Raw genomic sequence first — 16451 nt, 5'->3', positions numbered from 1 at the left:
CTGGATTCATCACTGATGTTTCTATCCCTCTCCCTTCTGCTCTCTAAAGTCAATACAAACATAAAAAACAAAACCTAAAACTAATATATAGCTGCTAACAGATCTGATCTCCCCAAAACAAGTCCAAAGCAAGTCTTGCAATGGAGGTGGTTTTGGTTCGCAGGTGGAATAGTGTTCTCTGGGTGGAGTTGGCTTCTGGTTTGAGATTATGAGTGTGAAGAACCGACAGCATAGGAATCACCAGAGTCTGTCTGAACCTGGCCACTGAGTAGGGGTGACTCCAAGCTCCCTTTCAGCTGTTCATTGAGTGACAGCACCACCTAGTGACCACCTCGGCAAAGCAGTGGGACCAAGGCAAGCTCACACAGACCCACACATTAGAAAAAGGCCCTGGTCCTGTCATCAATTCACACACCTCTCCCCATCCAGGTGGACGCCAGAGGACAGCCACTTAAAGACTTTTGTTTTTGTTTAATGATTTTTAGAGATGTTGATTTGTTGTTCCACTTATTTATTCATTCATTGGTTCTTTCATTTTTTTTTAAACACATTTTTGTTGATTTCAGAGAGGAAGAGGGAGAAACATCAATGATGAGAATCACTGATTGGCTGCCTCCTGCATGCCCCCTACTGCGGATTGAGCCCAAAACCTGGGCATGTGCTTTTGACTAGAATTGAACTTGGGGCCCTTCAGTCCGCAGGCTGACACTATCCAGAGCCAAACCGGCCAGGGCTCATTGGTTGATTCTTGTATGTGCCCTGACCAAGGATCAAACTCGCCACCTCGGTCCATCAGGATGATGTCTCACCAACTGAGCTGCCTGGCCAGGGCCCACTTGGAAGTCTTTTGGCAGAAAAATTACTCAAGGACATCACAAGGCATAACCACGCCTGACTGGCTTGTTTTATTGGAGAAGGGGACTCGGAGTTAACAATGTGAAGACAGTTGGGACCTGAGGTTGGGAAAAATACCCTCCCTTCCCCATTCATGCCCACTGCCCCAAATAAAAAATAACCAACTATGGGAGGGCAGCTGAGACAGCGACTGGGAACAGGGGACAGAGACATGGAACTCGAGGGCAGCGGAAGAGACCATGCATGTGCTGGGAGGTCCCAGAGGCAGCGGCTATAGAGTAACGTGGGTACAAGTCTCTGTATCTTCCACACAGGTCTGTATAAATATATAGAGATAAGTTGTTTGCTTTCCCCCTTCTCTCCCTTCTGCTCCGTGCTGCTTGCTGCGGTCCCAGCTCCTCTTTCCACACGAGGACAGAGGGAAGAGGGATGATGAGCAAGTCATCACCGAATTGCGATCAGACCCACATCCATCAGCTTCTGGATCTTCTGTGCTATTACAGGATTCTTTAAGTGTCTAATGAAGAAGAGACAAAGCTTGAAATGAGACTTAACATAAGAGAAGCCCTACTTGTTCTTGGAGCAAGCCCCAGTGCACACCCCCTAGAAGGTATTGACAGGAGGTGGTTGAGGACAAGTTCTGGCAGGAGAACTGCAGAGGCCTTCACTGCTATGCAGCCAGAACCTGACCAGTCCCACTTTATGGGGACAGCTTTAAATGGAGACCATTCTCCCAGCAAAATTGTTCTTTCCAATGAATTATTTAAGCTACCATGACTAACAAAAAGAGGAAGCCCTTCCAGTCCACCTTTAAACTGCCAACCTTTAAAATTTCAAGTAAGAATCACACAATAAATACTCCACCCAGGCTGATCCCATGCGTCCCCAACCTCAGGCACTGCCACTGGTTTATCCTTCAAGGCCATCTCCCCAACTCCACTCACTCGCTAAGTGCCTGAGGGTCCTTCTGCATCTGTTCCAGGATGAGCCGCATGGCTGGGTCACTCATGATCTGCTGCACCTCAGGGTCGGCCATGGCCCGTCGCTTCACATCTTCGGGGCTGTCGTGTCGGTTGTACTGGGCCATCATACAGCGTTGGTAACCATCTGCTGCCTCCTGCGTTGCAGCAAAGCCAAAGGGGGAGGGTGTTAGCACAACCTACCTCACTGCTTCAGTAGGTAACTGAGAAGGGCTGACACACACACACACACAGAATCAGGTGAGAGGCAAGGATCAGTGAATGACCACGGAAAAGACCCAAAGGAGAAGCGGGGGCAGGGGAGAGCTTCCTGGAAGCCAGAAGCAGCCCACCTTACAGTTGGAGTCCAGCTCTAGTGCCTTCTGGTAGACATCCATCGCTTTGGTGTAATCCTTCATGGCTTCCAGGGCAGCTGCTTTCCGGGTATAACCTTTGACTGCAGACAGAATGGGAAAGGTGAGGCCTTCCCCAAATGCAGCTCCCAGGGCTGCTTCTCTCCGCCCTTCCCGAGCGCCAATACCACTCGCGCCCTGACGCAGCTGCTGAACATTACCGCTGGGGGACACACAGGTATGTTCCCGCCTTTCCATCTTTTGACCAGGATAAAGGGATGGGAAGAGGCAGCATAAAGGCACTTACTGAAGGATGGCTCTAGCTGGATACATTCCTCACAGTCCTAGGAAGAAGAGGCAAAAGGAATTAGGCTCATTCCTTTCATGAGCTACTTCAAGGCAGACTGCTCCTTAGGAATGACAAACTGATCCATCACCCAGAGCCCTTACGAAGGATTCTACTTTTGCTTCTAGTGCTCCTGTCAATCCTGGCATCTGGGTGGATTTAACAGTAGCCACAGCAAAAGGAGGGCAGAGGAGTGAGTTAAGCAACACCAGAAGGGACAACAAGTCCACGTTAGGGACCATCCCATCCAAGTGGCCTGGACTTTTCAAAAGGCTGATGACTGTGCGCGCACACACACATACATACACACACACACATACACACACAAGCCCTGGCCGTTTGAGTGGTTAGAATGTCAGCCATGCACTGAAGGGTCACAAGTTCGATTCCTAGTCAAGGCCATGTATCTGGGTCGCAGGTTCACTCCCTGGTCCTGGTGGGGATGTGTGTGGGAGGCAGCCAATTGATGTGTCTCTCTGACATCGCTGTTTCTCTCTGCCTCTCCCCACCCCCTCCCCTCCACTCTCTCTAAATATCAATGGGTCCGGCCAGTGTGGCTCAGTGGTTGAGCGTCGACCTATGAACCAGGAGGTCACAGTTTGATTCCCAGTCAGGGCACCAGTTTGATTCCCAGTCAGGGCACATGCCCAGGTTGCAGGCTCGATCCCAAGTGTGGGATGTGCAGGAGGCAGCCAATCAATGATTCTCTCTCATCATTGATGTTTCTATCTCTCTAGCCCTCTCCCTTCCTCTCTGAAATCAATAAAAATAAAAAATAAAATCAATGGAAAAAATATCCTCTGGTGAGGATTAACAAAGCAAAACAAAACAAACAAAAAAACACAAAAAAACAAACACACACACATAAAAAGAAACAAAAACCAAAAGGTGGGGAAGCTTCCAGTTTGAGAAACTAAAGAACATGACAACCACATGAAAAGCATGGGCTTTAGAAACTAAAACTTTAAAACATATTTTCAGACAAGTAGAGAAATCTGAATATAGACACAGAGCAGATAGTATTGCAGCCTTAGTTTTGTCATCATCAGGTGCCAGACAGTTAGGGGGCGACCAGGCCGTCAGGGGGGGCAGTTAGGTGGTGACCAGGCTGGCAGGGGGGCAGTTAAGGGGGTGACCAGGCAGGCTACCAGGTAGCAGGCAGGCAAGCGGTTAGGAGCCAGTGGTCCCGGATTGCGAGAGGGATGCCCAACTGCTGGTTTAGGCACCATCCCGCAGGGATCGGGCCTAAATCGGCAGTTGGACATCCCCGGAAGGGAACCAGATTGGAGAGGGTTCAGGCTGGGCTGAGGGACACCCCACCCCTGCACGATTTTGTGCACCAGGCCTCTAGTTGTTGAACATAGGTGAAGAATACACAGGTATTCTGTGTATTTTTGTTCGAAACATCTTCAAAATATAAAATTATGTAAAATAGAATGTGCTACACAGTGTAGTTTTCACAGCTAGGTTTAATTCCTCCTCTTCCACCAAGAAACTTTAAGACCAGAAGTAAATCCATTCATTCTTTCCTTCCGTTTGCATGAGTGGGAAAGTGCTGCTCCACCTCACAGGTGACTGATGTCTCTAGGCCACAGATCCAGAAGATAATGGCAGCAAAACCAAACCATCATGGACTCAGGTGTTTCCAGATAGACCACATTTTTTTACCTTCCCACAGAATGTTCCTAGATTGTCTCCTAGAGAAGTTAAAAAATAGCCAGGAGGCACAGAGCAGCCTCTGCTCAAGAGCGCAATGGGGAATAATTTCTCCACAATGTCGAACATATTCAAATAACTATTCTCAACATGACTGAGAACAGCAGACCTGCTAAGCTAAACATCAAAAGGTGAAGAATGGCCCTAACTGGTTTGGCTCAGTAGATAGAACGTCGGCCTGCGGACTGAAAGGTCCCAGGTTCGATTCCAGTCAAAGGCATGTACCTTGGTTGCAGACACATCCCCAGAAAGGAGGTGTGTAGGAGGCAGCTGATCGATGTTTCTCTCTCATCGATGTTTCTAACTCTCTATCCTTCTCCCTTCCTCTCTGTAAAAATTCAATAAAATATTTTTTTAAAAAAAGGTGAAGAATGGTAAAGCTGCTGTGGAAAATATGGCAGTTCTGAAAAATCAAAAAACACAGAACCATCTATAATCCAGCACTTCAACTGTTAAACACGAAAGAACTGAAACTAGGAGCTTGAACAGATAATGTACACTCATGTTCATAAGAGCATTACTCACAATAGCCAAAAACGGAAACATGTATCAACAGATAAATGGATAAACAAAAGGTGGCATATACTTACAATGAAACAGTGTTCAGCCTTAAAGAGGAAAGAAATGCTGATACATTCTATAACATGAACCTTGGCGACATTATGCTAAGTGAAATAAACCAGACACAAAATAACAAATATTGTTTGGTTCCAGTTACATGAAGTACCTTGAATGATCATATTCATAGAGACAGAAAGTAGAACAGTGGTTGCCAGAAGCTGGGGGAAGGGCAATGGGGAGGATGCAGAATTTCAGTTTGGGAGGATGAAGAAGGTCGGTGATGGTTGTACAACAATATGAATCTACTTGATGCCACTAAATTGTACACTCAAAATGTTAAAAAAAGGCAAAACGAAACAAAAACATATGTGGGGAAGGGTTATGGGGAGATAAAAAAAGATCAGAGGCCAGGTTAGGTGGGAAATGATCCACTTTCCCAAATACTCCCAATCACTAACAACATCATGGGCAGGACTGGAAAAAGATAGGTCCTGTATGGGGATGGGCAAAAGCAGGTTGACAGTTGTTCGAAAATAATACAGTAATTAATAAATAATACAAGAATAAACTGTGTTTCGCATACTCACAACTGTAAACTTACTTTTGCCCACCCCTGTATTCACAAACCTCACACATACACCACCACCATCTTGAATCTATAATCAAAACAAGAACAGCAAGCTGATGTTAATGAAAGTGTGAAGAGAGAACACACACATTCCCACGTACAGGTCACAAAAATGGCCACTCCACAGACCCTCTTACCTTGAGTGCCAGCTGAAACTCCAGGAGTTTGGTGTAGCAGGCAGCTCGATTGCTGTACAATTTGGCATCTCGTGGGTTCCGTTTGATAGCTTCTGTGTAATGCTTCATGGCTTGGGGATAGTCCCCTGAATAAGGAAAAGAGAAACTTAAAAAAAAAATGTATAAAGCCACCTGCCCCCACCAGGGCATATTTACCCTGCAGTCAGCCGAGGCCCAGAAAGCACGTTTACACCACTCTCATCCAAAAGTGCCACCATCCAGGCTGTAGATACCTTTCTGGAAACATTCATTGCCTTTGTTCTTCTCCTCCAAAGCCAGGTCAGGGTTTATGTAGGCCAGCCGCTCTTGCTCCTTTAAGATTTTCTCTGCCTAAGAAAACATAATTCTTGGAATAGTCATTTAAATTCTTAGAAACATAAATATTGGGCTTAAAAAGCCAGATTAGAATTTTAATTTTCAAAGAGTACTGCTGGCAAGATTTAATTTTTAAGAATTTTATATCCTCATTTTCAAGGTTCATTGTGAAACAGAATGGTATTGACATACACTTGGTACAAACATATGCCCCATAGGAAAATGGTGCATGTGTTAATAGCACAAGTAATTTTCAACTAGTATTTTTGTGAATACAGTCTCCCTCCTACATAATTTATGACAACTGGCATAATACACAACACTCGGGGTATGTAAGAAAAATCTTAAGTTATACATCATTAAGTGATAGGGCAGCGTCATGTAATACGACTAGAGACACTACTTAAAAAAATTAAGGTTCATTATTAAATGACAATAAAGTAACAATAGATTAAGAGATAACAAAACAGCCCTTCTTCCCCACCCACCTGTTGGCATTTCTTGAGCACATCTGGTGTTCGGTGCTCTGCCAGAGACTTGTTGTAGAAATGGATGGCATCCTTGTATTTTTCTTCTTTGAAGTAGGAATTGCCAATTCGTGCGTAAGCTCTGGCAAAGACAAGAGGAAAAAGAACTTGCTAAGGGGAGAGCAGACACAAAGCCAGCCCCTGCAGAGAAAACACATCTACAACTAGAAACAAGGCCCACACCACTGCTCAGGCACTGTGCCCCTCCTACGCCTTTTGTCTTGACTCCTGCGGTCTCCTTTCCAGCCTGCTATTGACAGATACTGGACAACAGACCACACATTCTGTGGCCAGCAACCCTTCTCCCCACGCATTTAAATTAAATCTTGGACATTCAAACCTCTGAACCACTCAAGTACTCCAGAAGGTCGAGCGTACCTGGCGATCTGTCGGTAGTCTTCCCGGTTTTCTCGCCCCACTTCAATGGCCTTCTCACAGAGCTCCCGGCATTTGCTGTAGTCGCCCTTTTCGAAGTACACGGCTGCCAGGCAGGATGGTTAAGAAGGAAGAGTCAGCCCTTGCCTCTCCCTGAGGTCCGCCTAACAACGCACTTGCCCCTCTTCCTGGGCCTCACCTGCTTGATTGGTCAGGTAAGTCATGTTGGTGGGGTCCAGGTCCTTGGCTCTGTCGTAGTGCTTCAAGGCTGTGTCAAAGTCTTTCTTCTTGTAGGCGTCATTTCCCAGCTCCTTTTCTTTCAGTGCCTAGATGAGGTACGAAAGAAGTAAGTGCCAAGCAAACCTGACCAAGACGGCAAAAAGAGCAAGAGCCTGTGACCTGCCACAGGCACTGAATGGCACCTGCTACAACCAGCTATCGGTTTTAAACAGTGAAGTACTAGCTGTTCAAATGAGAAGCTGAGTTTCATCTCTGCTTCCTCTGAAAGTCCCTTTTCCACCTACGCTCCTGGATCTTTGTCAGAAAACAGAGGGCCTCTTCAGGGAAGAGGAAAGCCCTTCAACTTGAATCGCCTTCAAAGAGGACAGCATAGTTTGTATCAGGTTTGACTGTGAGAGGCTGCACCAAGTCCAGTTTCTGCTGTGTGGCTGTCTCAGGTCTCAGTTGTCAACGAACAGCAGCAGATGGGGTGGTGAGAGGATTAGAAAGGGCTGTACTGGTGGCACGAGTCTTCAGTACAGCTCACTTACCACCCCCACTGTAGGGCCTTTTTTCCAGCTTTGAGACACCCCAAACAACCAATGCTTACCCAGTGGAAGATGCTAAATCTGGCAACAACCTGCTGTTCTCATTTACAAGAAGGGAAATAAAATCATTTAGGCACTTGCCTCCTACTCTGGAAGACATGCAGCTAAGTGGACAACCTTTAATTACACACTCTGTCCAACCAGAACAAAGAAGCAGAAGCCTAAGGACTGATATAGACAACATTCTTCTGGATCGTGGCAAGGACAAGGATCTCTCACAACTTTACTGGTCTGCCCTGGTCAATATTCAAACCGGCAGAACCACAGTGGCTGTGGACTATGAAAGGGTAGCTAGCTCCCACTGCCATAAGTCTTTGAGATACACGATTCCTATGAAATCACTTGTACCACTTTAATAAATAATAAGCTTAGCACACACTAAACACTCAAAAATATACAGCCACCCAAGGTCTATAGATGTTCCCACCTGACATACCTATGTTGACTGGGTTGTTTACAATTGTATGATAGTAACGAGAGAAGAAACGAGACCTGCTTCTTGTTCTCTGGAAGGTCCTCTTCCATTGGTTCTGGTTTGGTCTCCTTTTTGGGAGGAGGTGGTGGCGGAGGTGTAGCAACTTCTTCCTCATCATCCATACTGCCCAGATCAAATCCAAGGAGGACACTGAGAGTAGTCATAATCCGGGGATCTTGCAGTTTCCTAGTACAAAACAAAAAAGGAAAAGTAACAACCGTTCTTCCCGACAACTGATCTTTAAATTACCACTTACTGCGAAAGCTCAGACTACTGTATACAAAAGCTTCTCACCCATCAAAAGAGTGCTAGATTCTGTACTTATGAGTTACAACTGGGAAATATTCAACCCTTCAAAAATCCATCTAAAATGAGGTAACGGAGGTCGATTTATTTCTTGAGTCAGCAGATATAGAACCGAGTTATATGTATACTTCATCTGATTTCAGAAGTCAGAGGAGTTCAGAGAGACAGATACTAGTATAAGATTTAGAGATACCTCTTTACACCTTACATTCTTTTTCTTTCTTTTTAAAATATATCTTTATTGATTTCAGAGAGGAAGGGAGAGGAAGAGAAAGATAGAAACATCAATGATGAAAGAGAACCATTGATTGGCTGCCTCCTGCATGCCCCACATTGGGGATCGAGCCTGTAACCCAGGCATGTACCCTGACCAGGAATCGAACAGTGACCTCCTGGTTCATAGGTTGATGCTCATAGGTAGGTATTTTTCTTTAAAAATAAAAATAAAAATAAATATTATTTTGATTTTTAGAGAGAGGAAGGGAGGAAGAGAGAAAGAAACATCCATGCGAGAGCGAGACATCTATTGACTGCCTCCTGTATATCCCCTGACCGGGAATCGAATCAGCAACCTTTCGGTGCATGGAACAACACCCAACTAACTGAGCCACACCGCCCAGAGCCTGACATTCTTTTTAGCCTCGAGTTTCCACTTTGATATGCCAAACAGCAGGGTTTATGTCTATGGGAAGGATATGGATGGTGTCAGGTCAGAATTGTAGGAGAGCAGTGAAGAGGCCTGTGAGGGTTAGAATGAACATTCCAGATTACGCTACTTTATGCTCTGTAACCCTTTCTAGAAATACAAACAAATTAAAAACCAACAACTCCTACTGCTCTTTGGGAGAAAAGGCAAAGGCAGAAATCCTGCAGTTGGATCGAGGGAACCCCTCCCATAGGATCCTAGGAAGAAAACATCATGTTCACATCCACTTCCAGAGATAAACCGCTGCCTGAACTTACGTGCCCAGATCGGATGGCTTGTTTCGCAGTTGCTCTATCAGTGCCCGGTAGGTAGGATCATTGAGCAGCGCCCTTGTCCTGGGATCGCTCTCCAACTTCTGGTACAGATTGGGCATGTTGAAAGGGTTCATGAATTTCCTCTCTGTTCCAAACAAAGTGCATCGGTTCACTCAAGTTACTATGCCCCTATAGCTTACTGACACTTCAGGGGGGAAAAAGCCTCAAAATTAATCCCACTTTAAAGATAACGATTGAAAAAAGGGAAAACGACAATGTACATGGTGCTCACCTGCCAACCGAGCCTCCATATTCTGTAAACCCTCTTTGAGCTGAGGATTATTTGCTTCATGCTTTAAACCTTCCTCATAGGTTTGCTTGGCTTCTTCAAATCGGTTCAAGAACTCAAGAGCTGCTGCTTTTCGAGAATAGCCCTTAAATCAGCAAAGACAGACACAAAATTCAGTAATGGGCCACACAAAAACAATATGGTTAATGACGAACTGCATCTATGACAGTGGTCTCCTAAGATTATAATAAGGCTAAAAAATTCCTATCACCTAGTGACACTGTAGTCATTCTAAAGTGGTAGGGCAATGCTTTGCTATTTCTTAAGTAAACTGAGTGTAGCCTAAGTGTACAGAGTTTATAAAGTCTACAGTAGTGTACAGTAGGTCCTAGGCCTTCACATCCATTCACCCTCCTGCACTGACTCACCCAGAGCAACTTCCAGTTCTGCAGGCTCTATTTGTGGGAAATGCCCTGTACAGGTGCACCATTTTTTAACTTTTCCATCCTGTTACCGTTGCCTATAGTATTCAGTACAGTAGGTTTGCAGCCTGGGAGTGCTAGACCATACAGCCTAGCTGTGCAGGTTTGACCGTCTAGGTTTGTGTAGGTGCACTATGATGCTTGCACAACAATGAAATCATTTAATGACTGAGTTCTCGGACTGTATCCCTGTTAAGAGATGCATGACCAGCTTTAGTCTGTTTGGCTCAATGGATAGAGCATCTGCTTGTGGAACAAGGGCATATACCTCAGTTGCAGGCTTCTCCCCAGCCTGGGCCCTGGTCAGGGTCCGTGCGGGACGCAACCAATCGATGTGTTTCTCTCACATCGATATTTCTCTCTGTCTTTCCCTCTCTCTTCCACTCTCTGTAAAAATCAATGGAAAGATATCCTCGGCGAGGATTAAAAAAAAAAAAAAGATGCATGACCAACCCAGTCGACATGGTTCAGTGGTTGAGCATCGACCTATGAACCAGGAGGTCACAGTTCAATTCTGTCGGGACACATGCCCAGGTTGTGAGCTAGATCCCCAGTGTTGGGCTTGTAGGAGGCACCGATCAATGATTCTCTCTCATCATTGATGTTTCTATCTCTCTCTCCTTCTCCCTTCCTCTCTGAAATCAATATATATTTAAAAAAAAAAAAAAAGCACCACAAAAAAGCAAACAAACAAAAAAGAGATGCATGACTGTAAAGGCTACTTAAGAAGTAAATCCAGAAGGTGAACTCAAAAGAATCTATGAATCTATTTTACATTTCATGGAACAAAATGGGCATTCATGTGAAGGCAACAAACAAACAAACAAACAAAAACAAAAACCAGGAAGAGGAGCAGGATATAATGCCATGATGGACGCTTCAAGAATCCAGCCAACTATCAAAGAGGCACACCCTACCCACCCCAATTCATCTTTTTAAAAAATATATATATCTTATTAATTTTTACAGAGAGAAAGGGAGGGGGATAGAGAGTTAGAAACATCGATCAGCTGCCTCCTGCACGCCCCGTTGGGGATCGAGCCTGCAATCAAAGTACATGCCCTTGACGGGAATTGAACCTGAAACCCTTCTTCAGTCCGACGCCGATGCTCTATCCACTGAACCAAACCCGTTAGGGCCCAATTCATCTTATAATCAAGTGTTGCCAGTTTCTTAGGCAGCATTTTCTTTCTCAGTAGTTCAAAGAAAATAAGACATGTCTTAACAATTGATAGTACCTCATATGTGATGAAATATGCTATTACTCTGAGGAATATACTTTAAATGGGTAATAAAATACTATACTAGTCTATTGGGCTAGGCACTGAGCCAGGTCAAGAGGGCATGATACTTAAGAACTGCACACCGGCCAAAACCGGTTTGGCTCAGTGGATAGAGCGTCGGCCTGCGGACTGAGAGGTCCCGGGTTCGATTCCTGTCAAGGGCATGTGCCTGAGTTGCGGGCATATCCCCGGTGGGGGATGTGCAGGAGGCGGCTGATCGATGTTTCTCTCTCATCGATGTTTCTGACTCTCTGTCTCTCTCCCTTCCTCTCTGTGGAAAATCAATAAAATATATTTAAAAAAAAAAAAAAAAAAAAAAAGAACTGCACACCGAAGGGCATTTCTGGGAAGCCCAAAGAGCCCCCACTCAACCACAGCTTACCTTGCCCCAGTCAGGCTTTAAGTCAACAGTTTTGCAACCATCTTCGTAGGCCTTCTGGTAGTCGCCTTTCTTGGCGTAGGCTGCTGAGCGGTTGCTGTAGAGCACATGGTTGTGGGGATCTAACTTGATTGCTTCGGAGTAGCACTGTAATGCATCGTTGATGTTGCCGGCACTCAGGGCCTTATTGCCCTTCTCTTTTAGCTCATTTACCTGAGGAGAAAAGGAGCCACAATACGTTTATTTAGTCCCCACACTAAGGTGATGCTCATTCTTTGCTGCAGTTACAAACAAAGGGTTACTTTACAGATCAGAAGAGAGAAATCATAGATCAATTCATTTATACTTCCCAGCAAGGAAAAATAACCAGGCAGAAGACTGACACATTGCTCTCCACGAGCTCCCATGTGGATTAAGAACTCTGGCCACTCTTCTAAGTCTCTACTTGAAGCTGATGACGCCACTCTAGGGCATACTCATGAGTTCCTGTCACGTAAAAATAAATTCAGTTGCACAGATTTCCCAAGAGTCCCAACGATAAACTAAGCACAGACCCGGTCACTCCGCACAGGAAGAGGCCATTAGGAAGGAAGTGGAGCCAGTAGGCGCTAAAGGCTTTAGGAGGCTTCTCCAGGAGCACTGAGATGCTCCCCATGATCAGAGAAAAATCTACACATTTCCATTTACAGTGTGGTAACTTATCACAACATGGTAGATCGATGCTTTGTTCTTTAATAGGTAAAGGCAGCCCCACCCCTCAATCAGGTTTTGCCATGCTTAGATATTAACACATTAAGAGGATAAAAACATGACTGGTGGTTGAATCCCCATCCTCTCGCACATTCAGAATGGAAGGAAAGGAGTACATTAAAGGTTTAAAAAAGTGAGTGGGCCTTGGCTTTCAGAGCAGGGGCCGAAGGAAAGGGGCTTCTCCTACAAGAAAGGGAGGGCCACCCCTTAAAGGCAAACACATCCACTGAGCTAAAGCTCTGTCCTTCGTTACTGCATCATTCTTTCTTTTTACCTACCATCCACCCAGTACACTGATGCAACGAAGAATTCTGTTAAGGGAAATGATTTTGGAACTCTGAGGCACACCAGTTGGGAGCCTCCATCAGAAGGAACGTAGAGAGAACCTCAAAGTGAAAAAAGGCAGGAGGCCACCAAATTTAAGCAAACAAGGGATAAAAATCTTAGAACCCAGGATGGAGGCCAAAAGTTAAACCTCAACTCAACTAGTAACAAGAAGTAGCTAGGAGCAGCTTGATGGAGTTATTGCCTATTCTACACACCATCATTTTCCAAATGGAGTACTGTACTGTCAGTCAGCAAATAAAGTTTATAGGTCATGATCAGCACTTGAAAAGATCAAGTGGAACAGAAAATACCAGCATGTAGCCCACATAACATTAAGTACTGTTTTGTTAAATGTATTAAATGGTTGTACGTATGTACTGGGTTAAATGTAAAGAGTATCACTAGAATTTATTTGAAAGGTACTATATTTACTTAATACAATTTTGGACACTCAAATTTCCCTAAAATTGATATGTCAATCTCAAAGTTGAAAATGAAAACAAAAGGTGGAGAAGTCACATTTATTTTCAGGAATGGGTTTAAGATAATAAATTTTATTTAAAAACAAACAAACAATTTTATTGATTTCAGAGAGAAGGGAGAGAGAGAGAAACATCAATGATGAGAGAGAATTGATTGGCTGTCTCTTGCACACCCACACCGGGTATAGAGCCTGCAACCGGGTATGTGCCCTGACCGGGAATGGAAGAACCCTGACCTGGTTCTTAGGTCCTCGCTCACCCACTGAGTCAAGCCATTGAACTAAGCCAGACAACAGATTCTAACAACACCTGGAACTAAAATGCCAGGTCAAGCCCTGGCTGGGTAGCTCAGTTGGTTAGAGCATCATCCCAATATGCCAAGGTTGTGGGTTTGATCCCTGGTCAGGGCACATACCAATAAAAAAGAACATACTGCCCTAGCCGGTTTGGCTCAGTGGATAGAGCGTCGCCCTGAGAACTGAAAGGTACCAGGTTCCATTCTGGCCAAGGGCACATGCCCGGGTTGTGGGTTTGATCCCCAGTGGGGGACTTGCAGGAGGCAGCCAATCCATGATTCTCTCTCATCATGGATGTTTCTATCTCTCTCTCTCCCTCTTCTTTCCTCTCTGAAATCAATAAAAACATATTTGAAAAAAAAAAAAAAAAGGCCAGGTCATTTGCACAATTGCCAGGGTAAATTTGTAATCCCACATTTAGTCAGACATTCATTTACAATCTACCTGTACACAGACTTCTGTAAATGGCAGTGTGATTTTATTCCCTCTCCCCCCCCAATTCATTTTACTTTGGTAAACGCAGGGTAACGAAAACTTTTAAAAATTTAACAGAATGATGTGTTTCTCATTCCAGAAACCGCTGGTCTACACCACAGCCTACTTATTCCCAGACAGAATCTAATCACCACCAGGGTGAACAAAGTTAAACGTCTCCATTCCGTTTTAATATTCGGCTTTAATTTAGCCAAGAGACTCGAGATGTGACCAAAGGAACAATGGCTATCCTGCAGCAAAGGTTCAGCTCCGTCGATCGCACCAAAAATACGAGCCATGTCCCCCTCCAGACCCATCACTGCAGCTCAACGACAGCTTCGGACGGATCGTAATCTCTGTGGGCTTTTCACAACCTTCAAGCCGCTGGGGATACAACGAAGACACCGGACGCACCCAGCTCCAGCCCGCCCCCCGCCCCCCGCATGTTGAGCAGAGAGGCCAAGGATTGACTTGGTGCTGCTCATCCACAGAACCTAAATTTTCACGGCGACGCCCTCCTCCCCGTGTAATTAGAAACCGACCTTTCAGAGTTGTCTGTCCTCGGTTACTCTAGAATCACACACAAGGAAAAAAAAAAAAAAAGGCGAGGAGGGGGAGGGCCGCACTTGTGTGTGTGAAACGCTGGCGGGGACGCATTCGCTCCAAGGACTTTTGCGGCTCCCTCCCCTTCCCTGCATCGGGCGGAGAAGTCGGCCTGCTGCTCGTCATACCTTCACTCCGCACTCTTCCACCCCGGGTTTCAGACACAGAAAAGCGGCTTATTTCCCCCAAATGGCCACTGAGCCCCTCAGCTCCTTCCAGCATGTCCGTCCCCGCTGCCTGCACGCCTCCAAGTTAACTGTGGCCAAGTCCTGGGGGGCCCGTGGTCGGCATTCTCTCGTCCATCCCCCAGAAGCCGAGTTCCCCGATGTGGACCCGACCCCTCGCGCCTCCTACGAGCCCCCTCGCCCACCTCCATCCCTCCCGGAGCCCGGGCTCTACCCTCCCACCCCCCGCTTAGCCCAGGGCCACTTCCCGGGAGGCCTCCGGGACCCGGCCGCAGGCCCCTCTCGCCGTGGCGGGCCGGACTCACGCCGACCTGTCGTCTACCCTCGGCTCTGCTCGCCGAGTCGGGAGGCGAACGACACCGAGTGGACCCGGCGCTCCCCGCGGCCCGGCCTCGCTCCACCGCTCACCGCCCGCCGGCCGCGGCCCTCACGCCCTCGCCTTTCTCGTTGCTCCGCTGGCCCAGCCCTCCGCCCCGATCGGGTGCCCGCCCGGCCTGTCCACCCGCGCGGCCTGGCCTGGGCCGGTCCCGGAGCGGTCTTTGGGCCTCAGCCTGCCCCTCCTTCTTCACCTGCTCCATAGCCCAGTCCGGAACCCGGTAGAATCGACTCCGTCGGCTCCGCGTTCCCAACCGCACGCGCCGCCTTCTGGAACCTACTAGAAGCTGCCGGGACCCCCGGATCCCGCCCCTTCCTCGTCTGCTCACTGGTCACGCTCCTCTAAGGGCTTTCTATGCTTCTTTACTATTGGCTTAAAGCCTAGCCCATCACCTCCGCTTCTCTTTCATTGGACAGCAGGGAGTAATCCCCTTGGCCCTGCCTCCAAGGCGCCTCGGGATTGGGCGCTCCCAAATAGGCCCCGCCCACCATAGACTGCCCGATTGGAGGGCGGGTCAGAAATCTGCGACAGCGATTGGTTACTTGCTCCGCTAATCGTGGCCGCGCTGGCCGCGCCCATTGGTCCTGTTCTTTCTGGAAATTTCCACATTTCCCATTGGGCTGACAGACTTCATGACAGAAACGCCTTCAGAAGAAAAAAAAAATTCAATTGGGCGGAGAGTTGCCAGCACTTTGCGCTGATAGGTTCTCACCGCTGCCCTTCTAAGGGAGCCCGTAGCGACAGCCCTCCTTTGCCGCGGTGGCTCCGGCAGCCGGAGGGCCGTGGGGGACGCCGGGGTTCCGGGCCGCTTCCCGCCTCCGGCTGCTGCTGTCCGGCCGATGACTCGCGCCTCCCCCGCGCAGAGAGCCCCAGTCTCTCGCCCGTGCTTCGGGCTCTCGGGGGTCCCAGTGGTGAGGGTGACCGTCAGGGGCGGCTCCTACCCGGAGCCCAGCTGTTCGGGTCTGAATGTTCAAAAAGACAGCGCGGCGGGAACGGCTGGGCCGGGGGAGGACAGACCCGGGCTCTCACGCCGGCGGGGTCGGTGGCGGCCGAGTCCCCTCCGTGGAGACCCTCCGAACCTCGGGGGTAAAGGGTCGGTCATCTAGGGCCAGGGCTTCCTGTGCAGCGTGTAGCACTGACTGGAAG

At 47.2% G+C, this 16451-nt stretch overlaps 1 protein-coding gene across 2 annotated transcripts; it reads right to left on the bottom strand.

The window, feature by feature from the left end:
- Positions 1 to 877: 877 nt before the first annotated feature.
- STIP1 (stress induced phosphoprotein 1) lies at positions 878 to 15604 on the bottom strand. Of its 2 annotated transcripts, XM_070427358.1 has the most exons (14): positions 15499 to 15603; positions 11816 to 12025; positions 9672 to 9813; positions 9383 to 9524; positions 8131 to 8299; positions 7011 to 7137; positions 6815 to 6917; positions 6398 to 6518; positions 5828 to 5924; positions 5556 to 5680; positions 2475 to 2511; positions 2168 to 2271; positions 1800 to 1972; positions 878 to 1372 (listed from the first exon to the last, which is right to left on the bottom strand). In XM_070427358.1, exons 1-14 carry the CDS (start codon positions 15505 to 15507, stop codon positions 1300 to 1302), a joined length of 1632 nt encoding a protein of 543 aa, XP_070283459.1. In that variant the 5' UTR covers positions 15508 to 15603; the 3' UTR covers positions 878 to 1299. The 2 variants fall into 2 exon arrangements, with proteins under 2 accessions (XP_070283459.1, XP_070283460.1); XM_070427359.1 differs by lacking the exons at positions 878 to 1372; positions 1800 to 1972; positions 2168 to 2271; positions 2475 to 2511 and adding an exon at positions 2520 to 5446 and having other exon boundaries at positions 15499 to 15604.
- Positions 15605 to 16451: the final 847 nt, after the last annotated feature.

This window comes from Myotis yumanensis, unplaced genomic scaffold (genome assembly GCF_028538775.1).
Source record: "Myotis yumanensis isolate MYYU_CA2020_CCGP unplaced genomic scaffold, mMyoYum1.0.hap1 SCAF_10, whole genome shotgun sequence".
Taxonomy (NCBI): Eukaryota; Metazoa; Chordata; class Mammalia; order Chiroptera; family Vespertilionidae; genus Myotis; species Myotis yumanensis.
Note: the sequence above shows the minus strand (reverse complement) of the source record. Positions and strands in the feature narration are given on the sequence as shown.

What these genes read in the sequence shown, in the direction of transcription:
- STIP1 (XM_070427358.1), bottom strand. An exon ending in AAGCCATCCGATCTGGGCAC is followed by an intron (nt 8,300 to 9,382) that starts GTAAGTTCAGGC and finishes GTTTTGTACTAG; the next exon opens with GAAACTGCAAGATCCCCGGA. An exon ending in TGCTCAAGAAATGCCAACAG is followed by an intron (nt 5,925 to 6,397) that starts GTGGGTGGGGAA and finishes ATGTTTTCTTAG; the next exon opens with GCAGAGAAAATCTTAAAGGA.